The 23,966-nt window shown below is 43.2% G+C and overlaps 1 protein-coding gene across 1 annotated transcript; it reads right to left on the bottom strand.

The window, feature by feature from the left end:
- Positions 1-3,105: 3,105 nt before the first annotated feature.
- LOC147084473 (Fc receptor-like protein 5) lies at positions 3,106-22,985 on the bottom strand. Its single transcript, XM_085979327.1, has 10 exons — positions 22,892-22,985; positions 18,870-19,154; positions 16,754-17,047; positions 14,546-14,839; positions 9,656-9,952; positions 7,971-8,060; positions 7,018-7,045; positions 6,037-6,080; positions 4,217-4,257; positions 3,106-3,171 (listed from the first exon to the last, which is right to left on the bottom strand). The coding sequence occupies exons 1-10, from the start codon at positions 22,983-22,985 to the stop codon at positions 3,106-3,108; spliced, it is 1,533 nt and encodes a 510-aa protein (XP_085835453.1).
- Positions 22,986-23,966: the final 981 nt, after the last annotated feature.

The following is a 23,966-nucleotide window of genomic DNA, read 5'->3' on the forward strand; positions in this document are numbered from 1 at the left end:
GTGCCGAAATATGTGGTGGTGTCCACGGCGAGCGAGCAGCCCCTCGTTTTCCTCCTTGGCTCCCTGTGATTCGTCCACTCACTTTCTGAATCACAGTTCACATTGCAGCCCAGTCTTCAGATCTCGCATTTACAAGGCCGCTGACCGCTGCTCCACACGAAGTTTGTAATTTTAACTTTGGGAGATATGAGTTTACCCGCCAGTTAGTGGAGATTTTTGGACGGGAAAGCGGCCGGAAAGTATGGCTTTGTTAGTGGGCTTTAGTAAGGGCAAGGTGTTGCCACTCTAGTTCAGTCGACAGAAAAAAGTAAGTCTTCCATTTCACGAACTCAGGACACACTTTACTGTCAGTGAAGTACGTTGGAGGTGCAATCACTGTTGCAATGTCAGAAATGCTGCATCCAATTTGTGCACAGCAATGTCCCACAAAGAGCAATGCATCATTGTCGAGATGATGTTTTAGTGATGTTGTATGAGAGATAAACATTGTCCAGAACACCGGGGAGAACTCCCCTGCACTTTATCGAATAGTGACATGGGATACTTTATGTCTACTTGAGAGGGTAGGCAGGAACTCGGTTTAACATCTCAGCCAATTTTTGTCTCCTTATCTGAGCAAGTATATACGTGCCTTAGGAGTGGTGCAACGAATTGATTCATTCCTGGGATGAGAAGGTTGTCCTCTAAGGAGAGATTGTGTTGATTGGGCCTGTACTCTCTGGTGTTTAGATGATTGAGAGGTGATCTCATTGAAACATAGAAGATTCTGAGGGTGATTGACAGGGTAGATGCTAAGAGCTTGTTTCCCCTGGCTGGAGAGTCTAGAGCTAGGGGGCATAGTCTCAGTATAAGTGGTTGCCCATTTAGGACTGAGATCTGGAGGAATATCTTCATTCAGAGGGTTATGAATCTTAGTAATTCTCTAACCCAGAGGGCTGTGGATGCTGAATCGTTGAGCATATTCAAGGAATATATATCGTGTCATATGCCGCGTTCTCAATTTTTATCTCATTATGTACCTTTGAACCGCCTTGGACCGTTTTCTATGTTAAGGAAAGGATCTGAATGCAAGTTGTTGTTATTGAACTTTCCCACCTCATGGGACCTTGTAGTAAATACACAAACACCACTACTGTGTCAATAGACTTCTGTGAAACTGTAATGCATTTATTCAGATATTGAAAGCATGCCATTGCTTTACGATCAAGCGCCTATGATCGTAGAAAGGTATTACATCCTCTTCAATGCCGTTAACAGTAATAATTATTCCCTGCAAGAAAGCATCACCCGGGTGGAGCGCAGAGAGGAAAATGTGGTGGGCAGCAGGGATTCGCACAGTTTTAACACAGTAATCCCCGTTACTCTCAAAGAAAGGAAAGTCAATCCCGTTCCTCAAGTTGCGCGCGATTCTCCACGCCAGATTTACCTTTCGGCGCTCTGCTCAGGTGAAACTTAATGCCCAGGCAGTAAAAGCAAAAACACATATTAAACCAATTTATTTAGAGCAGAATTCACTTCCTGGAGGAAACTCCGGCAGTAAAGTTGGTGGCAAAAATGCACCTGAGGTTTCCTGATCTATTCTAATTGCCCCAAAGTGAGATCCGTTCTATAATGTACAAGCTTAGAAAGAAGATTTATTTTACTAAAATACCGCTTCTACTCTCCTGCTGCATGGTGGGTCCGAAAGTATTCGTGAAATTGACAGCCCCCAATCCCGTGGTTAATGGATTATTCAAATTAATGGACTGGGGGTCAAATTTGCATTTTGCGCCCAGCTACGCAGAAGCAGCGGTTCAGTCACAATTATCTCAAGGAACATGAAAAAAGGATGTAATTTAAACGTGAGTTGTACAAATAATTGGTCAGACCCGGTCTGGAATACTGTGGTCCGTTCTGGGCACCGCACTTCAGGAAGGAGATATTGGCCTTGGAGGGGGTGCAGCGCAGATTCACCAGACTGTTACCGGGGCTCAGAGGGTTAAAGTGTGAGGATAGGTTGGAGATATTGGCCTTGGAGGGGGTGCAGCGCAGATTCACCAGACTGTTACCGGGGCTCAGAGGGTTAAAGTGTGAGGATAGGTTGGAGATATTGGCCTTGGAGGGGGTGTAGCACAGATTCACCAGACTGTTACCGGGGCTCAGAGGGTTAAAGTGTGAGGATAGGTTGGAGATATTGTCCTTGGAGGGGGCGCAGCGCAGATTCACCAGACTGTTACCAGGGCTCAGAGGGTTAAAGTGTGAGGATAGGTTGGAGATATTGGCCTTGGAGGGGGTGTAGCACAGATTCACCAGACTGTTACCGGGGCTCAGAGGGTTAAAGTGTGAGGATAGGTTGGAGATATTGGCCTTGGAGGGGGTGTAGCGCAGATTCACCAGACTGTTACCGGGGCTCAGAGGGTTAAAGTGTGAGGATAGGTTGGAGATATTGTCCTTGGAGGGGGCGCAGCGCAGATTCACCAGACTGTTACCGGGGCTCAGAGGGTTAAAGTGTGAGGATAGGTTGCATTGACTTGGATTGTTTTCCCTTGTGTACAAGAGAGTACTGCGTAAATTAATCAAGATTCTTAAAATGTTTAAACTCTCTGATAGGTTGGATACAGGTGAATTATTTCTTCTGGTATTGAAATCTATAACAATGTAATCCGAAAATTAGAGGTAGGCCGCTCAGAATCTAATTCAGGAAGCACATTTTCACACGAAGTTTTGTAGAAATTTAGCACTTCACCTGCAAAAAGGCTTTGTGTGCTATGGACAATAGGAAATTTCGAGATTGGGATTGAAAAGTTTTTGTTAGGTCAGGGTATTAAATGATTTGGCGGAATCCGGGTAAATGGAGTTGAGGTTCAGACCAACCAGGGTCTCATTCCATAGAGAAGGTTCGAGGGGCTAAATGGCCTGCTCCTGGTTACCATGTTCCAAAATGGTCATTTAAATTACGTACAAAGTAAACAAAATACCAGGAGTGGGGTCGGACACGTCTCACAGATTATATTACCATAGATGGCTATTTGGAAACACAAAGTCTCTCTGAATAATATTTTAATCGATGAAATGCTGATGACCATCGCATTGTCCGGCACATTTGAGATGGACGTGCCTGGTGCTCTAGATCTTCACCGCTGCGTAGAGGACGGAGTCCTCATCGAGGGTTTGGAAGGTGTCCCGCTGACACTGAAATGAATGGTACAGTTGGTCAGAAATGCAATCGAACATCCTACACTCTGGTAACAGTTCAGCAAAATTCTTTCAGCAGATGCTCTGCGGCAGAAGCCGAAAAATGTCAAAAGCGGCGTTATTCCAGTGAACAGTAGTAAACGGGGATTATTGTTCTGCTCTAAAGGGTATTAACTGTCTGCTAACGGCTACATTTGCAGATGAAGGTAAAGCTGTTTATTTAAAAACAAGAAGGGACTCTCGAGCAGCAGCAGGGTAACAGGACATGATAGAAACAGAGAGCGGGACGAACTTTCTACTTGATCAGAGACACTGAAGGGGCGATAAGTGTTCGGCCACCGATCACATTGACTTCGATGGAAAGGGACATTGGTAAGGTGTAAAATGAGCGGCTGAATCCAATCACTGTTTTACGCCCACTCTAAGCCAAAAGTTCCAGCGCCTATTTCTGACAGCATTGGAAAATGAAGGGACAATTAACTTTCCAGGCGGGATACTAGGATGTGGTGTGTAGGACGTGGAAACCGCACGTTGGTTCACTGGGAGAAGTAGAAAATGATCTTGTCTATATCACAATGCTCTGCATATTCCACACATTAACGAACAATTAAACTGTAACTGCTTTACACTGTCTGAATTCGGTTGTACAGGAGTGTATTTGCAGCTGCATTCATGGTAATTGAAATCTGTCATTTCCCTTCAGTTCCTGTAGCGGGACAAATCTACACTTCCCCCCTCAAAGATTTGTGTTCTATTGGAAATAAGTTTGTTCAATCCGCTTAGACAAACAGAGGTCCGTTCACTATTCTTTCTTGGAGATCTTTCTGTCGGCATTTTAAGACATATTGAAGTGTGATCAAAAACGTTTTTGGCCTCATGGATATTAATTACTGGACAAGGCAATTGTGATATTTCAAAAGAACAAGAACTCTGTGAGAGAATGCAACAAATGATTTGGACACATCTTTCCAGGAGCTGGAATGAGCGACATAACAAACAACATAAATGAAAAACATAAAATCCCAGTGCATTTGTAACTTACAGCGTTTACTCTCGGCAATGTTTGCAGGCTAAGAACAGCATCTAAATAAAACAAAACACAAAAGAAATGGATTGATGTTTAAATACTAAGTACATTTCCCTCTTTTATTAAAGAGTTTTATGCCTATGGAGGTTTTGTTTATCATCATATGGATGGGACACCATCTCCACTCTCAATAGTGGGAACTAGCTGGTCATTGACAACCACCAATGGGTATTTGACTATTAACTAGGAAGTGAATGGACCTCCTATGCTGAGCTTTCCTTCTAAAATCCTCTTGGTCTCCAGGAAGTGGATGGGTTGGCCGAGGTTTTCCTCGACATGAGCAGTAGATTTGCTCTGTATGACTTGATGTTTCTCGGATTATCGCTGATGCAGCGATAGCTTGTCTAGTCTTGAGTTGTCCTGTGATTTCAATGAGTGCTAAACTGAATCGATTGTTGATTATTAATGCATTTGTATCCATGATAATAAGGATAGCAATTTGAATAAGGAAACACTTGATTCCGAAATATTTGCATGGCTTTAATGTATTAGCATCACACAGGCATGTTGCTGCCTCTCTACAAAAGGTTACTTGCTGTTGTAAATATTCTGTTATCCTTTTTGATCAATCTCTCTCATAATATCATATGTGAACCTTAACTCTGGAAAATTTCTGTATAAATGTCGCACACTGTAGTTACACCGTCTCACCACTGGAAGCACTATAGCATATTAACCTGTACTGTAGAGGAAGGTAGATGCTCTACCCAACCCAATGTGTTAGCTTCACAATTTGGCAATGGTTTGGCTATTTATCTGTAAATAACAATAAAATGTGAAGTATTGTCCAAAAGGGAAAGACTGGCAACATTGGAAATTAATTTTACCTGTGTACCCTGGTCCTGTAATCCACGACCCTACAATAGCAAAAAGTGGAAGGAACGCACATCAACCCAAGCACCACACCAAACCACCCCTTCAACCACTGTCTGCCCCACCTGTGACAGAGACTGTAGTCACCTGAGAACTCATTTTTAGTGTGGAAGCAAGTCATATTCGTTTGCGATTGACTGCCTAAGAAGAAGAAGACCCTGCACTTGAAGACTCTACTTAGCCCAGACTCCACATGCCTAATGCACTGTGAATTCGATAAGCAATAACTATAAAAATCTTATTTGTGCTCTTTATAAGAATGCACTTCGCATTGTAATTGGTTGCTTCACATTGTGCATTATAAATTCCTCTGCTCCATTCACGTAGAATCAAAACCTGCCAACAGAAGTTTGCCATGCTGTCATTACAGCTATTCACCAGTGGTGGCGCGGTGCAGCTTCTCAGCATGTTTGCAAAAACCTGTGATGCTATCACCAAGTCTACTTGCTTCAGCAATTGCCAATTATATACTATACTGTAAATATATAAATATTTTGCACAAAGCATGATCAGACTTTCTATGTAAACAAATAAGCACCGCAGGTCGGAATTAAAAAGGGGATTGGTTTACATCTATGTGCCGGGTCCAACGATCTCTTTCCGACTATCCTCTCTGCATCTGTTGACTACACTCGCTCATCACTCCCTGTCTAAAACATCACGTTAATTAAATGATGAAAATATAAATTCAGAGTTTATTTTGATTCTTAGCCAGATTCACTAAATGTTTCAGAATGATTGACATTTTATGTGATTCACAGATGTGTTGCTAAATACAAAAAAGTCTACAAACGGTTAAGAGAATTGTAGCAATAACACTGTGTTCATTCGTTTTCGTTAACTGCAACAAAAGCTAAATGCAAATGAGAATTTTGGATGCACGAATACAAAACTGAACTTACATGTTAGGGTCTCACTGCTTTGGTCACCAGGAGGCGCTGTGTTCCTTAAAACAACACAAATCGTCAATTAATCATTTTATTTTCGATGGCACAGGTCATTAAATTCTTGATACAGGTATTGATTGGATATCAGACATGGATCCCGTGTTATATGTAGAAGTGTCTCTCTGACCACGTCCTGGGACATGTGCTTATCCAACTGTTCCCAGGCAAGGTTATTCCTTGTTACCCTGAAACTAACGATTTGTTTGACGTCTAGGGCGATTAATGAGGACCTGTCTCCTGCTCTGACCATGTGGACCAGCACCGTTAAATAGTTTATGAATATTTCCTCCCATTGGACAATCTTTTTGACGAGCACAGTTTCCATTGGGTTAAAAATAAGAATTTGATGAAATCGTCACAAACGGATTCGCAATATCGCTTCAGTGAGCTGACAGAGGGATTTCTTCTCTCATTGACCTGCCGTTAAGATGAGATCCCCAGATGAGAAAGGCTATAGTTTAACGCGATAATGAACAAAAGCACAGTTAAAGGGATGTAGAGCAGATGCATCATCATTACTGAAGTAAGTGAAACCTGCCTGGATTATTGTTTGAGTGTGTGCGATTGTGTGTGTGTTTGAGTGTGTGTGTGTATGCTTTAAAATGAGTGTGCTTTTGTGTGTGACTATGCTTTAGTACGAATGTGTCTCTGTGTCGTTGACTGAACGTCTGAGAAAATATATGTGTCCGTGTGTGTGAATGTTTGTGATTCTGTATACAAGTCTGTGTGTATATGTATATGTATTTGTGAGTGTGTGTATGTATATACATCTAATTGTGTGTTAGAGTGAGTGCGTGAGTGTGAGTGGGGGAGCTTCTTTCTGATATGTAAAGGAAGTGATGTATTCGGGGTACAATTATTCTTGAACGTCTGCATTTGAGTTTTATCTTGGTCAGGTGTGGCTGAAATTGACAATTCAACAGTTAATGCTCTCACCTCATTTCTCTGCTGCTTCTCCACTTCCCTGAGAAGAAAATTTAAGTGTTAGAAATCTGAGCCAAATACTGGATTACAAAATAGGAATATGAGAAAAGTCAAAGAGCAGAAAAGGTCTTTTGGACACAGAAACCTGTGCCACAGCACCATTACTGTCCCAACCCAAACACCAAATGTTTTATGAAGAAACATGAATCGTGTAATTTTAACCTAGCCCGCCAGTGGGAAACGGGCGAATTCAGGCAGGATTCCTGTTGTACACACCGCCCATTTCTCACTCCACTTACCTATAGTTTTATTCCATGCCGTCTTCCAGATTTTCCCCTTGCATTCTCATGTGCTACCCTAACCAGCTCCACAACTTCACCTCTCAGCCGTCTCCTTCCAGACATAGAATCCTGAGTTTTTCGATTCATTTTTTAAAATGTGACACTGTGGGTTGGAATTCCACATGACTGGTAAAGCAAAATGGACAGTATCGCTCACTCTGCCTGTTGTACAGCCCACAGGACATTCAGTTCCACACATGGGGAATATCATAGGTGGCCAATGTGATGTCATCCATCTTGCACTATCAAGCAAGACAGATTTGTACCCCAGTAATGCAATAGCGCAAAAGTAGCGGTAAGTTTGAGCCGCCCATTCTACGTTAAAATCTATTATCTATTGAAATCATTGGTACTAAATATCTGACAGTGCATATAACAGGTGGCCAATTAAAGTCCTTCCGTTATGTGCTTCCTCCAAAGACGCATTTCTACGAAGCTCCCTTTCAGCTTCGATCCTCGCTATTTCACCTGTCAGTTTACGATTTCCAAATATTTACACTCCGAGCTTATGAGTGGAGTGGAAGATTGTTGGAGGAGCTTGTCAATACTGGGTAAGTAGAGCGGCGGCAGTAAGCTTAATCTGTGTGTCCTTAATGAACGGATAATCCAAATTGTTTAACCCACCTTTCTTCCAGAAGCACACACCCAACAGAGCAAGGATGAGAATTAGACCCACAGCAGAGCCAACACCAGCCTCCAGCGCAAAGGATTTATCTAAGTGAGATAAAGGGACACAGTGGAACCAAGTTAAACAACAGTTTCTACACAAAATAGATACTCTGCAGCTTAATGGAAGCCAGCAATAGGCAATAGATCCGGAGTGAATTCCAAACAGAAATAATACATAAGAAATAATATAAAATCATAGAATTGCACAGGATGGTATGAGGCCATTTGGCCCATCGTGCCTGTGCCGGCTCTTTGAAAGAGCTATACAATTAGTATCACAGCTCTGCTCATTCCCCACAGCCCTACATTTTGTTCTAAATTTCAAGTATTTATCCGATTCCATTTGGTATGTTACTATTGTATCTGCTTCCACCTCACTTTCAGGAAGTGCATTGCAGATAACAACAACTCGCTTGTTTATTTTAGTATTGTTATCTCACCTCTAAGTTTAGCCAGTTATCTTAAATCTGTGCCCTCTGGTTGCCGACCCTCCTGCCAGTCTAATCAGTTTCTCCTTATCTACTCTATCGTAAACCCTCATAATTTTGAACCATTCTATTAAATCTCCCCTTAACATTCTCTGCTCTAAGGAGAATGACCCCAGATTCCCTTGTCTCTCCAGATAAAATGGCATAGCATTTCCAACACTCGCGATTTCTTAATGTTAGTGGTTCCTTGGATTTGCACTGTTTCGATAACGTGCCTCAGATGTTCAAAGTCTGCCTCTCCTCCTCTCTGTCTTTATAATAAATGACCCGCATTAAATCAGTGCTGCAAAATCAGCGAATCAGTACTAAAGTAATTGGCACGCAGGTGACAGCACAATGCACTGGGTGAACATGACGCAGCACGCAGATCATTCTCATTGGTCGATTGATTAGTTGCCTCATTAATTCTTAGATTTTTTTCATTGGATATGAACCATGTTCTGGGACCAAGCGACTGTTCCCAGCTGGAGGCAAAAATATAACACACTGTGTGTAAATTAGTCAGTTTAATTCTGTAAGTTTCATTCTGGCCATTGGGTCAAAACTGTGCATGCGAGGAGAGAACGAGATGAGCTAATGTTTCAGGTGCGGGCCTTGGTTAGAACACCCTGCTCTCTCCATAGACGCTGACTGAAATTTTGTATATTTCAAACAGCAGGTAGTTTATTTTGCTGTTTGCTTACTAGGTTAAAATGACCTTCTGTTAAAGTCGGTAAAGTGGATATCTTTTTCTCAGCTTCCCTAGTGCGTAACCTTGGACTATTAGAGAATCGTTGAGGAACTACAAGAGAAAGCGACTGAATCAAATGCTTAATCGAAGTTGGAACAGTAAAATCATTCAATGTTTAGCACTTTAGTTCTGCCATCAGTCACGCAGTAAGTGGCGAACACTTAATGGAATAAGCATCAAAGGGTATTCGACCACTGGCGCAAAAGCGGGCTTTGTCGCATCACCCACCTGTTCATTCCTATATGATGGGGTGTAAGGCGGGCAGCCTATGAGACACCGTACAAGAAGAATTTTAACACCTGGATGTCACTTCCATGCCAGCTTTAATCTTTAAACAGAACAACTGATGCAGACTAACAATGACGCAAAAACCTCTTGTGCTGGTGTCCAATGTAAACAGCGACTCTGTGAATCACTCTCACCTGCTACAGTTATATGTACAGGGTCACTCAGAGCTGATGTTAGCCGCCTTCCCTTCACATCCGCTTCATACAGGCAGGTGTAATTTCCTCCTTGGGCGTGATCTACATTCCTGATGGTGAAGGTGACAGAATTACACCTTGCAGCAGCAGGCTGGACATCCGAGTAATTCGTTTCTCCGTGTCTGTATAAGTAAAATGTGACGCCAGGAAGCTCCCGGGGGCTTGTACAGTTAAAGGTGACTTCTCCGCCCTTCACAACAACATCGGAATCCATTGATAGATTTGATTTGGGTAGACCTGTAAATCGAAAGGAACAAGTAGTGACATTCGATTCAAAATGCAATACAGACTTATTCTTGAGAACCAAAATATTAATGACCTGAACTTGTGTACACAGGGCATCACTACAAAATTTGGAGAAGACACGACATTCGAAAATATAGTGAGCAGTGAGGAGGATATCAACACACATCAAGAGGACATGATTCTGCTATTCCCATTTACACCTCCAGTAGATGCATCTTTTGTTTCTTTACTGGTCCCATAACAACTCCTTTTGCATTGTGCATTCAGACCTTTTGTCATTTAATCGTTGTCATTCCAACCTAACACAAACCTTCCCCTTTGATATTTTCTCCCCCCCCCCCCGCCGCCCCCTACTTTCACTGCCTCTGCATTTGCTTAAAGTCTTTTATATCTCTAAGTTTTTTCCAGTTCTGAGGAAAGGTCATCGATCTGAAACGTTAACACTGTTTCTCTCTTACAGATGCTGCCTGGCCTGCAGTATTTCCAGCATGTTCTGTTTTTAATTCAGGAGTACATAGTCAGACTGGTGAAATTGAGAGGAACATGGTAGATGATTTTTACACACATAAGTGTGAAGTGACACATTTTGGTAAGAACGAATGAGGAGGGACTGTTTAAACGAAATGGTACAGTTTTAAACGTGGTGGTGGAATGGAGGGACCTGGGGTACACATGCACACGTCTTTGAAGGTGCCGGGATAGGCTGAGGAGACATTTAAAGAAAAGCTTTATCAAACAGAGGCTTAGTCTACAAAGTCAAAGACGATATGCTAAAGCTGTAGAAATCACTGGTTAGACGACATGTAGGAATACTGTGTCCCAAATTAGGGCATTACAATTTAGGAACGATGTCAATGCCTTAGAGATGGTGAAGAGGAGATTTACCAGAATGGTTCCAGGGATGAGGGACTTCAGTTATATTGAGAAACTGGAGAAGCTGTGATTGATCTCCTCAGAGCAGAGAAGGTTGAGTAGAGATTTGATACTGGTGAGCCAAATCATGAAGGGTTTTGATAGAGTAAGTAAGGATAAACCTTTTCCAGTGACAGAAATGTGGGTAACCAGGGGACGCAGGTCTGATTGTACAAATTAAATTTGCTCTCAACCTTCTCCGCTCTAAGGAGAACAAAGTCAGGTTCACTAATCTATCCACGTAACTGAGGTCCGTCATCCTTGGAATCATTGTCATAATTCTTCTCTGTCCCTCTCTAAGGCCTTCACACCCTTCCTAAAATGCAATGCCCAGAATTCGACCCAATGCTCCAGTTGAGGCCGAACAAGTGTTTTATAAATGTTTATTATAACATTCTTGCTTTTGTACTTTATGCTGCTATTTAAGAAGTTCAGGATCCCGTACGCTTTTATAACCATTTTGTCAACCTGCCCTGCCGCCTTCAACAATGTGTGCCCATATAGCTCCAGGATTCTCTGTTTACACACACCCTTTAGGATTGTAACATTTACTTTTTATTGCCTCTCCTCATTCTTGCTACCAAAATATATCACGTTGCACTCTTCTACATTAATATATTTGGTATTGTTACCGCATCTCTTGTAAAATAAATGGAAAGAACAACAAAAATGGATTTCTGCATGTTCTTGTGCCATGAAAGTATGGTAACTCAATAACGATTGTGACGTGTTAAATTTAAATATTCGCATCGGCGATTGAGATTCGACAAAAGCGGAATTGACTGTATCAAACAGAAATGGGACAGAAAATAAGTCCGTTGGGGGTCTTGTTCCAAAACCTGGGCTTATCGCTGAAATGTTCATATTTGATACCAGAAGAAGTGTTTGTTTGAAATTCACATTTCTGTTAATTTTGCCGAACCATAACCTGATTAAAAGGAGTGAACAACTCACAAACACTGTGAGGATGTGCATTTCACATAAAGTAGTTCAGTGTTGCTGGGCTCTAGGATGTGGGCTTTGCTGGCAAGGCAGGCATTTAGTGCCGGACCCCAGTTGCCCTTGAGAAGATGATGGTTCTTGAACCAATTTGTGCTCCCGCAATGCTGTTCGGTTTGGACATCCAAGATTTTGAGCGAGCAATGATGAAGGAACGCCAGATATATTTCCAAGTCAGGATGGCATGTGACTTGGAGGTGGGACTAGGAGATGATGCTGTTCAGATGCAACTACAGCCATCGTCCTTTTTGATGATGGAGGTCGAGGGTTTTCGAGGTGTAGTCGAAATGCAATCCATTGAGGGATATGGAAACCTAAAATGTACTTAAGTTAAAATATTTTGCGTATCAGGATGATTTTGTGAATCTCGTTATGCAGTTTCGGTTAACTGACGGAGAATCTGTAACGTGACAAGGCCAGCCTGTCTGGTGGTGCCTCGTGAGGTGAGCATACACTCAGTGGAATTTAAAATCTGGTAGGATGAAGCCATTTGACTTTAAACAATCCATTGTGGTAGTTCCAGACAATTAGGGAGTAAAATTAGATATCAGGGTCATATATTGTTTGATTATAACAGACAGCCTGTAATTCCCCTGTCAGAATGTCTTGCCTTCACATCGCAAATTATCGCGTCTCTCAGCTCCATCACACAGCATTCCCCAAGTACACAGTCACAGGGGCAATTGTAAACCAGCACGATATTACAATCCAGCCAAGTCAATGGAGGGTAAAATTGGGCGGGGAGTAAAACGGGAGGACGATCCCTATCTGCCTCTTTCCCGCCTGGAGGATGTGGATAAATTTACCCTCCAAGTGCTGCCGCGCACTGTGAGCTCATGTTTTTCATCGGGATTGATTTCACAAAATTCATATGAAATGGGGTATAAATTCGCCTTGCACAATAGCCTACAGCAGGCGATAGCTCACCGTCAGCACGTTTTACACATCACCGGATTTCCGTTCCCATTACCTACAATGGAATCAGAAATTGGGCAGGTGTGAATCGGGCAGCCGATTCGCTTTCGCCCATTTTGCGCTATTCCCGTTACGAATTTCACACCCTTATCTCCAGTAACGCCCTTTGCTGCTAACAGGTGCACAGCGAGTTATTGCAGCACTTGTTACATGAATCCTGTCAAGAGTTGAGCACTCAGGTTAAAACCTAACACCAATATTTAAGAAAGGAGGGAGAAAGAAATCGGGGAACTACAGGCCAGTTAGCCTGACATCAGTAGTAGGGAAAATGTTAGAATCTGTTACTGAGGAATTGGTAATAGGGCACTTAGAAAATAATAATAGGATTGGGCCGAGTCAACACGGATTTATGATTAGGCACTTAACAGCCTTCCGGACTCAATATCAAGTTCAACAATTTCAGATCATAACTTCGGCCCCTGTAACATTTTTACTTATATTTTTTATCCACACCTTTGTTTTGGCCTTTCCCCCACCCTTTCTTTTTTTTCTCTCTCCCACATGGCAGGTGTCTCCCACTCTGCAGCACCTTTCACACCTAATCTAGAGCCATCTTTTGTCTCCACTAGTCCTATCACCATCTCGTCTCTTTTTAAATACGTCTTAATGCCTCTTCTTCTCTTTTGTTCTCTCCCAGCCTGGCCTCTTAATCTATTTCATGTCCTGTGCTTCTTTAGTCTCGACAAAGGGTTTTCACCCGAAACGTTGACACTATTTTCTCTCCACTGATGTTGCCTGGCCTGCTGAGTTTTTCCAGCATTTTCTGTTGTTATTTATGCAAGGGAAATCGTGTTTGACAAATCTGTTAGAGTTTTTTGAGGTTTTATCTAGCAGATTAGCTAAGGGCGAACCAGTGGATGTGGTGTATTTGGATTTTCGGAACGCATTCGATAATGTGCCACACACGAGGTTACTAAACAAAATTAGGGCTCATGGGATTGGGGATAATATGGATTGACGATTGGTTAACGGACAGAAAATAGAGAGGAGGAATAAACGGGACATTTTCGTGTTGGCAGGCTGTAACTGGTCGGGTAAATTAAGGATCTGTTCTTGGGCCTCAGCTATTCACAATCTACATGAATGATTTGGATGTGGGGACCAATTGTGATACATCCAAGTTTGCTGATGATACATAGCTGGTGCAACATAAGTAGTGAGGAGGATGCAAGAAGGCTTCAAGGTGATATAGACAGGCAAAGTGAGTGGGCAGGAACATTGCAAATGAAATAAAATGTGGAGAAATGTGCGTCTAGAACCAGGGTCCACAGTCTCAGATTATGGGGTCGGCCGTTTAGAAATGAGATGAGGGAAAGTTCCTCCACTGAGTGGATGGTGAATCTTTGGAATTCAGTACCCCAGAGTGCTGTGAAGGCACAGTCGTTGAGTATATTCAAGACAGGGGTAGATAGATTTTTGAATATTAAGGGAATCAAGGGATATGTGGATAGTGCAGTAAAGTGGAGATGCAGTAGATGATTGCGAATGATCTTACTGAATAGCAGAGCAGGCTTGAAGGACCAAATGGCCCACTCCTGCTGCTATCTCATATATTCTTATGTTCTTAAAATCAATCCTGTTGTCTTCCTTTCTCCTAATATTAAACAATTAATTCAGTTACAGTGATTAAAGCATGATTTTATAAACATACCAAGAGTGCTGGAAAAGAATTACGAATCTCTGCTCCCTGTCACTCACCTGCTATAGTGACCGTCACAGATTCGCTGCGATGAGATTCTAACTGCCTCCCCGTGACGGAGGTTTTATATTTGCACTGGTACCGCCCTCCTTGGCCTTTCATGGTAACCAGGATTTTTCCAATGTTGTCCTTTCTGACAATTTGATCAGATTTCAGATACTGATTATCTTTGTAAAAGTAGAAGGATTTATCACGATAATCTCCGGTCAAGGTGCAGGAAATGGTGACTATCTCTCCTACTACATACACCCCACTCGGTTGATCAAGAGATATCACTGGTGATGCTATTGGATCTGTGGTAAAATAAATAGAAATTACAATTAGAAAGGTATCTGCGGAATTTCATGCAAAGTGCAAGGTTGGGAACTCACTGATGGTTGTGCGGTGTTGACGCACAGTTTCACATCGGATACAGAGATTCCACAATAGGGGAGTTCGGGATTTGATTATAAAAAAAGAAAGACTTGCATTTCGATAGCGCCTTTCGTGCTCTTGGGACGTCCGAAAGCTCTTTACAGCCAATTAAGTCATGTTGAAGTGTATTCGCTGTTGTAATTTGGGAAACCAAATGGCTATGCCAAAGTACTTAAATCAGCTCCAGTTCTCTGTCCAAAGTCTGGTTTCCAGCCAGAGATTTTACTCTGGGATAAGAACGGAACAAGGAAAATGTTGCTTTGAAAAGCCAAGTGCTGCTAATTTAGCCCAGGTGAAGATGCGATCAGAGAGAGTGTAAGTGTCCATTTTTACCATAACAGCGACTGGTACTGGTATGATACCTCCACCAGCCGAAGGCAGTGAGCAACCAAAATCAGCGAGGCTTTGAGATTCACACATTTCAAAAAATTCAGACATTTTTATGAGCACGTAATTATTGTTATCATTACCATTGTGGTGGTTGCTGGCATGGCCGGCAACTACTGTCCATCTCTAGATCCCCTTCAGAAGGTGATGGGTGGCCTTCTAATTGGACCTTAGTGAGTCCGGTGTGGTCAAAGTGCACAATAATGTAGTGAGTTCCAAGATTTGGACCTATCGACGATGAAGGAATAGCAATATATTTCCAAGTCAGGCTGATGTGTGACTTGGAGGGGAAATTGGAGGTGCTGGTATTCCCATGCGCCTCCTTCCCTTATCATTCTAGGTGGAAGAGGTCGCGGGTTTGGGAGGTGCTGCTGAAGAAGCCTTGGTGACTTGCTGCAGTGCATCTTGTAGATGGTACACAGTGCAGACACTGTGCGCTGGTGGTGGACGAGCTGAATATTTAATGTGGTGCATGATGTGCCAATCAAGCGAGCTGCTTTGTCCTGGATGGTGTCAAGCTTCCTGAGTTGGAGCGGCTCTCACCCAGGCATGTGGAGAGTATTCAATCACACACCTGACTTGTGCAAGTAGATGCACAAGTGGAAATGTTTTGTGTAATCAGGAGGTGAGATGCTCGCCGCAGAATTCCCGACCTCTGACCAGCTCTAGTAGCCACAGTGTTTATGTGGAGGGGAATATTGGAGTGGATGTTGGTCCCATGCGCCTGCTGTCCTTGTCCTACTGGTTGGTGGAGCTCCCATGTAAGTGAAATGCTGCCGAAATGCAATGCAGAGAGAGATATGGAAACCCACAAGGTAATTAGATTAAAATATCGCGCATAACAGGATCATTTTGAAAGTCTCGGCACGCAGATTCTCTTCTCTGACAGAGAAACCTGTAATATTTCAAGGCCAGCCAGTCTGGCCAGCTTCTTGAGCTGGCGCTACACTTAGTGGAGTTTAATCCCTGGCGCCATGCTGTCATTGTAGCAATAAACTTTGACATTTCAAAAGTATAGGGGATAATTTTCTCTTAAGCGGAGCCTTGAAACAAGTGGTCACGATTCGATTTTATGCACATAATTCAATGGAAAACTTTATCAGGCGGAGCATAAAACCGGCGGCCGAATCGCTATCGCCCATTTTGTTCTACCGCCCATGATGAACTGCACCGCCTTATCTCCAGTAATGCCCTTTGTCGCTAATGGATTCACTTCGGGTGAATGCAGGGCCAATTTTACATGAATCCGGTCTAGAGTTGAGCAATAGGTTCAAAGCCCATTCGGTTATCTACCTCTCTCCTAATATTAAACCATTCATGTTCTTCCAATGAATAAAGCATGATTTTATAAAAATACCAAGATCCTGAAGAAATACTACAAAAATACTCTGCTCCCTGTCACTCACCTGCTACATTGACCATTACAGACTCACTCCGGTGAGATTCTAACCACCTTCTCTTGATGGAGGTTCCATATTGGCACTGGTACCACCCTCCTTGATCTTTACTGGTAACCGGGAATGTTCCAATGTTGCCCTTTGTGATGATTTCAGCGGAGTACAGCCATTGAGTATCTTTGTAAAAGTAAAAGGTTTTATCGCGATTATCTCCAGTCACGGTGCAGGTAATGGTGACCGTCTCTCCTACTACATACACCCCACTCGGTTGATCAAGAGATATCACTGATGTTGTTAGCGGATCTGTGGTAAAATAAATAGAAAGTACAATGAGAAATGGTTCTGCTGATTTTCCTGTGCAGTGCAAGGTTGTGAATGCTGTTATAATTGTGCGGTGTTGAAGTGCCGCTCCACATCGGATACAGAGATTCCACAAAGGGGAGTTTGGGATTTGATTGCAAAGAAGCAAAGAGACAAAGCGCTTTACAGCCAAGTTAATAATGTTGAAGTGTCGCTGTTTCTGATGTGATCAGATGGCCAAGCCGAGGAACCTTAATCAGCTCGAGTTCTCTGTCCAGAGTCCGGTATTAGGCCGGATATTTAAGTTTAGGATATGAGCAGTATAAGGAAATGGTTTCTTTGAAATCCCGTGGTCGACTAATTTATCCCAGGTGAAGAAGTGATCATAAACCTGCACCGCGATCGGTACCAGTGCAAATATGAAACCTCCACCAAGGGAAGGAAGTTAGAAACTAATCTCAGCGAGGCTGTGACGGTCACACGTTTCAAATATTTGGGCTGATTTGGTGAGGCCGCAATTATTGTAATCAATACCACTGTGATAATCACTGGCATGGCCGGCAACTACTGCCCATCACTAGCTTCCCATTCAAAAGTGGGTGGGTGGCCTTCTAATTGAACCCCAGCGAGTCCTGTTATGTCAAAGTGCACAACAACGTAATGACTTCTAAGTTTTGGACCTAGCAACAATGAAAGAAATAGGATATTTGTCCAATTCAGGTTGGTGTTTGACTTGGAGGGGACCTGGAGGTGATGGTGTTCACATGCACCTGCTGCCCCTCTCCTTCTGATGGTAGAAGTTGCGCGTTTGGGAGGTGCTGCTGAAGAAAATTTGCGAGTTGCTGCAGTTCATCTTGTCGATGGTACACACTGCAGCCACGTGCGCCGGTGGAGGAGGGAGTGAATGTTTAAGGTGGTGGATGGGGTGCCAATGAATCGGGCTGCATTGTCCTGGATGGTGTCAAGCTTCCAGCATTGGAGCTGCTCTCATCCAACCAATTGAACCCCCATGTTAACTCAGCAGATTCGTATTTCAAACAATGGAGTTGTTTCAGTGGGCCCAAAATATTATTGAATCATTCCAGATGTGGGCGTTGCTGGCAAGGCCAGCAGTTATTGCCTATACATAGCTGCCCTTGAGAAGATGGGGGTGGGTCTTCTTCTTGAATCGACGCAATCTGTTTGGTGAAGGTGCTCCCACAATGCTCCAGCAGGGAGTTCCAGGGGTGTAATGCAGTTAAAAATGAAGGAACCGTGATATATTTCCAAGTCGGGATTGTGTGAGACTTGGAGGGCTGCCTGGTGGTGATGGTGTTCCCATGCACCTATTGCACTTGTCTTGTGGGTCGTGGAGGTCACTGGTTTGGGATTGTTTAAATGTCCTCCGGAAATCTGTTACTGTCCTCATTGCTCACTATATTTCTGAGTTTCCTCTCGTCTACCAACTTTGAAACTTATGATCTGTATAACCAAGTCCAGGTCATTACTATATGTCAAAAATGTATTCGCTCTTGAATGTTGCTATTGAATATGTTTCCACCACCGCTCCAGGCATGGCATTCCAGATCCCAACATCTCATCGTGTAAAACAGTTCTCTTTATTTCCTCTCTGGATATGTTGCCAATTATCTTAAATCTGTGTCCTTTGGTTTAGTTTCTTTTTTATTTACTCTGTCGATAACCCTTATAACTTTGAACACCTAATTTGAATCTTGCCTTATTCGTTTCAGCTTTAAGGTTACAAAAGCACCTTATCTAGTCTATCCAGATAACTAAAACACTTCCCAGTTTTAATATTACAAAAGCTGTGCCCCGTCTCACTCACCTGTTACTGTTACTCGCACCGGGTCACTAAGTGAGGACCAAGTCCATTGCTTATTGACATCGTATCCATACTTGCACTGGTAATCTCCTTGCTGATGTCTGCTGGTTGTTGCAATGTAAGACACTCTGCTGGTAGTGGAAAATAGAAGTTCGTCCCCATCTTTATAAAAGGTATAATTGCTACCCGGGGAATTTCTGTCACCATTGCAGGTAATCGTGATGTTCTCTCCCGGTAAATACACGCCAGATACTTCATTCCGGGTAATTTCAGGTTTCAGCAGAAGTTCTACGGTAAAAACAACGACAGTGACCGTCAAGGAGCAGGTACCAGTGAAACACGTTTCAGTCTGAGCGGTAAAGAGGACAGGAAGCTGGGAGCTGCACTCCCAACCAACAGCTCCAGCGCTAGCGACCACTTCAGTAGAACATAGACCAGTTTGTGTTTACCTGTGAGCCTCAAACTACCCTGTGTAAAAAGGCACAGTGCTGTCGTGCAGAGCTAGCTGATAGATAGACGAGAGAGTGAAAGAGAGATCGAGACAGACATGCACAGGGTGAGGGAGAAAGAGAGAGAGATCCAGACAGACAGAGAGTGAGGGGAGAAGGAAAATGACAGGTTCAAAGAGACCAACAAAAGACGTTGGCGAGAGGTTATGAGAGATAGACAGGGCACTGGAGAGGAATGAATAATAGGAGAGGGAGAGAAATAGAGACTGCCGGAGCATCATGGAGAAATGGAACGAGGGGGAATCAGCTGAGACCGGATAAGGAAGATAAAAAGGGAGTGAGGGTGGAAGGGAATGAAATTGTATTGAGACAGAGGGTTGAAAGTTGTCATATGGAAACTCGAGGCAATGGGGAATGAGAGAGTGCATAAAAATGGGACAGGCGACTGCAATCATAAAGAAATGGAAAGGGGGACTGAGAGAAAGAAAGAAAGAGACAGAAGATGGAACTTTCACCCCCTCCCTCAGCTCTCGGCGTTGATGATTGGCTCGCTTAGCTACCAATCTACCTAGCATGAGAAACGTCACCCATGTTGGTTGGGGAGCTACTGCAAGCAGGTTGTCGGGTTAGCTGAGAATTTGCGAGGAATTTCTTCACACAGGGAGTGCTGAGAATGTGGAACTCGCTGCCCCGTGGAGTGATTGAAGCAGGTGACATTGCTGCCTCTTAACTGAGGCTAAATGTATATACGAGGGAGAAAGGAATAGAGGCCCGTCGGTGCAGGGCGGTAGGATGGAAGTGAAATGTGTATTAGGAACGCTGATGTGGACCAGCAGGACCAAATGTTCTCTTTCTGTGCTAATAACTTCCATGTAATTCTACATAATCAGCACCCCACTGAGAGCTTCTGAATAAAAACTATTGAAACATTAAAGCTGTGAATATCTGCTCATAGAATTATACAGCGCAGATGGAGGCCATTCGATCTATCTTGCCTGCGCCGGCTCTTTGAAGTAGCAATCGTATGACTCCCTCTACCCTCTGCTCTTTCCCCAAAAATCTGCAAATCTGCTGCTTTGAAGTATTTATCCAATTTACTTTTGAAAGTTACTATTGACTCTTCTTCCACCAGCCTTTCAGGAAGTGCAGTCCACAACATAGCAACTCACTAATAATAATTCTCCTCATCTCCCATTGCCTGTTGACGTTGTTGGACGAATTCCTATTGTCTGAAACTAATGTGCTCTGTGAGAATGCACATTTCTGAAATGACCGGTACTCCAGCTAATTTTCCCTAAGCAACATTCCAGAGAGCGTCTGCTTGTCTGGGAGTTAAATGTTTCTGAACTAATTCTAACAAATAGGTATTATAATATTATATCTCAATTATTGTGAAGAAGTAAAACCGTCGATGCAATAATTTCATTTCCGAACCAAATATTTCAGGATGCATTATCACTTCTCGTTGTCGAGTGTATGCGATGCGGCCCGCAATACAAATTGCAATGGTGACCGGATGTATTTCAGACTGGAGAGAAGAATGCAGTAGAGTCCGCCTGGGGCAGTATTAGGACCATTGATTTCATGGTCACACATATACCAGATGGACTTTGTTACACGAAGTACAATTTCACATTTTATGGATGATACAAAACTTGTTAACGTAGTAAATACTGAGCAGGATAGTAGCAGTCTACAGGAGGACATAACCAGACTGGTGAAATGTGCAGCACATGGATGATGCAATTTATAGCGGATAAGTGTGAAGGGATGTAATTTGTGAGGATTGGCATTGAGAGGCAGTATAATCAAAGTGGTAATATTTTGAGAGGGGTTTTAGAGCAGAGGCACCTGGGAGTGAATATTCACATGTTTTTGAAGGTGACAGAGTAACTTGATAAGGTGGTTAAAAAAGCGAAGGTGACACCTGGCTTTTTAAATAGAGGCTTTGAATATAAAAACGAGATATTCATGCTAAACATTTATAAAGCACTGGCTTGCTCTCAGCTGGAGTAATGTGTAGTGTTCTGGGCACCAAACTTTAAGAAGGATGTCAAGGACTTGTAGAGGGTAAAGTGGAGGTTTACCAGGATGATACGGGGTCAGGGACTTCAGTTATGTGGAGAGATTGGAGAACCTGCGATTGTGCAGGGAAAATTAAGGTAGAACCTAATTGGTGTATTCTAAATTAAGAGGGGTATGATAGAGTAAATAGGGAGAATCTTTATCGTCTGGCACCTGGGTCCATAACCAAAGCTCAGTGACTTAAATAATTGGGAAAGGAACAAGAAGGGGCCGGCAGAGAATTTTTTTCACACAGATGATTTTAAGATCGGAACAGCACTATGTGAAACGGTGCAGGAAACAGATTCCATCTGAACACTCAAGATTCAATTGGACATCAACTTGAAGGGTGCTCATGTACAGCTTTAGAGTAAAAAGCTGGGGTGTGGGATTCAATTGTACAGCTCTTTCACACAGCCTTCACAGACACGATATGTGGAGTGGCCTACTTCTGTTTCTGACAGATTGTATCATGGTATGAATTTATGCTCTACCGAAATAGAAAGGGATTCATGTTAGTCACCTTCTTTTGTGATGGTGTTGTTCGCCGACAGAAGGCGCTAATGCACTTTTCAGGGCATCTAAAGTTGCAACAAAATGGAGGGATAGCACATCAAAACGAGTGGAGAAACATGTCAATATTCTCCGTCTTTGTGATATGCAAAGTTCAGTGCAGTAAAGGAAAAGAGAAGAGATTGGCTTTGCTCAGTGTTTATCACTCTCTCGTCTCTGAGTGAAATAATTGTGGGTTCGAGCCCCATTCCAAACACTGGAGCTCATAATCTAGGCAGACACGCCCACTGCAGTACTGAGGGAGTGATGCACTGTGGAGATACCAACCCTTGGAATAGACTTTAAACCGAGGTCCTTACCTTCCTCGCCGGTGAACGGTAAATATTCCCCGGCTTTTTCGGAAGAGCAGGGAGGTCCCTGTGTTCTCCTGTGTCAAGGGAGCAGGAGGTGGTGTTCGTGCTCAGGACGAGTTCAGAGAGGGCATGAGGGGAGATGGGAGATAAATAAAAGGCAATTCAAGTCGAGGGCAGGGTGAGCGGGCTAAGGGGATGGTTTCTGTTGCAGAGCACGGGAAGCAGTAGAAGGAGCAGAGGCAGCTGAGTGGATGACCTTAGGAATAGAGGAGTGTACTGAGATGACAAGTTCTAGCGGAGGTGATGGTGAGTTTGGGTAGTAGAGGTGGGAGAAGTTTAGGAACACAGCCGAGCTCCAAACACATGGGGTGGGGAGAGAAGCTGACATGGGAACTGAAAGCATGGAGGACATGGAGTCGCTCAATGAACAGGCCCTGGGATGAAAGGGTGAAAGCCTATCTTAGTAAGAGACTCGGATGGGACTGGAGTTTGGTAGGCAACTATGTCTTGTGGAGAGACCAGAAGAGTGGATCATGTTGAGGCGGGGAATGTAAGTCTACCTAAGGGAGGAGCAAGGGCAGAGTCTGCGTTGAGATTTGGTGATTAGGGCCACAGTGCTACCACAGGTGCTAGAATGCGGAAGCACCTAGGGAGGCTTCAGCGAGGTTCAAGATGTTGCCATTGTGAGTCAAGTCAAAGGCAAAGCCAATAGACCAAAGCAATTCAACAATCACCCACATGGATGGCAAGTGTATTACATAATACGGCAGCACAGAAACAGATCATTCGACCCAATAATCCATGTCTGCAGTTATGCTCAACACGAACCTCCTCCCACCCTCTTCTTCTAACCCCATTAATATATCATTCTCCTCAACTAGCGAAATCCATATTCTAACTACTCTCTGGGTAAAGAGGTTTGTCCTGAATTCCCTTTTAGATTCATCAATGCCGATCTTATGTTGATGGACCTTAGATCTGGTCTCCCACGGAAGTGGAAACATTTCCTCTACAACTGCCCTATCAAACCCTTTCATAATCCTAAAGAGCGTTTTCCCATCACGCTTCTGATTTTACATACCTAGAGAAAAGAGCCCGAGCCTTTTCAATCTCTTCTGATAGTTACATTAATTCAGGTCTGGTATCATCGTAGTAAATATACATTGCACCTTCTCCAGTGCCTCTATATCCAGTTTATAATATGAAGACCAGAACTGTTGACAGTGCTCCAAGTGTGGTCTGCCTTAAGAAATGAATCCCATGGCATTCTTTGTTTTGTTATGTCTTTATTAAATTGTGTCTCAGATTTTAGTGATTTGTGCCCTGTACCCCCAGATTCCTCTGCTCTTCTACCCCATTTAGGCAATTCGTTTCTAAGTAGTAAGTGGTATCCTGATTTCACTTACTTATGTTGTCCCACATATATCCTTCCACTTCACACTTTGTACATAATAGTGAACAATCAATCCGGATGGAAATTGGTAGCGGCGCTGGTTGATACATTGAAGAATCCAAGGGGATAGTGGAGAATTACTTGACTGGGCCGGTAAAAAGATTGTGAGATTAGGCTTCAGCAAGACCGATGGGTGGGGAGATCAGCAACAGAGAAGGAGCGGGAGTTGGTGTTGCTGCTCGTCTGAAAAGATTGACAGAGCTCTCAATGGACCTTTCAAAGAATGCCAGGAGAGGCACAGAAGGTCGCTGTGATTGTTCACCAATAA

Source organism: Somniosus microcephalus, unplaced genomic scaffold, assembly GCF_052327205.1.
Source record: "Somniosus microcephalus isolate GS21.2 unplaced genomic scaffold, FLI_Smic_1.0 unresolved_chr9, whole genome shotgun sequence".
Taxonomy (NCBI): domain Eukaryota; kingdom Metazoa; phylum Chordata; class Chondrichthyes; order Squaliformes; family Somniosidae; genus Somniosus; species Somniosus microcephalus.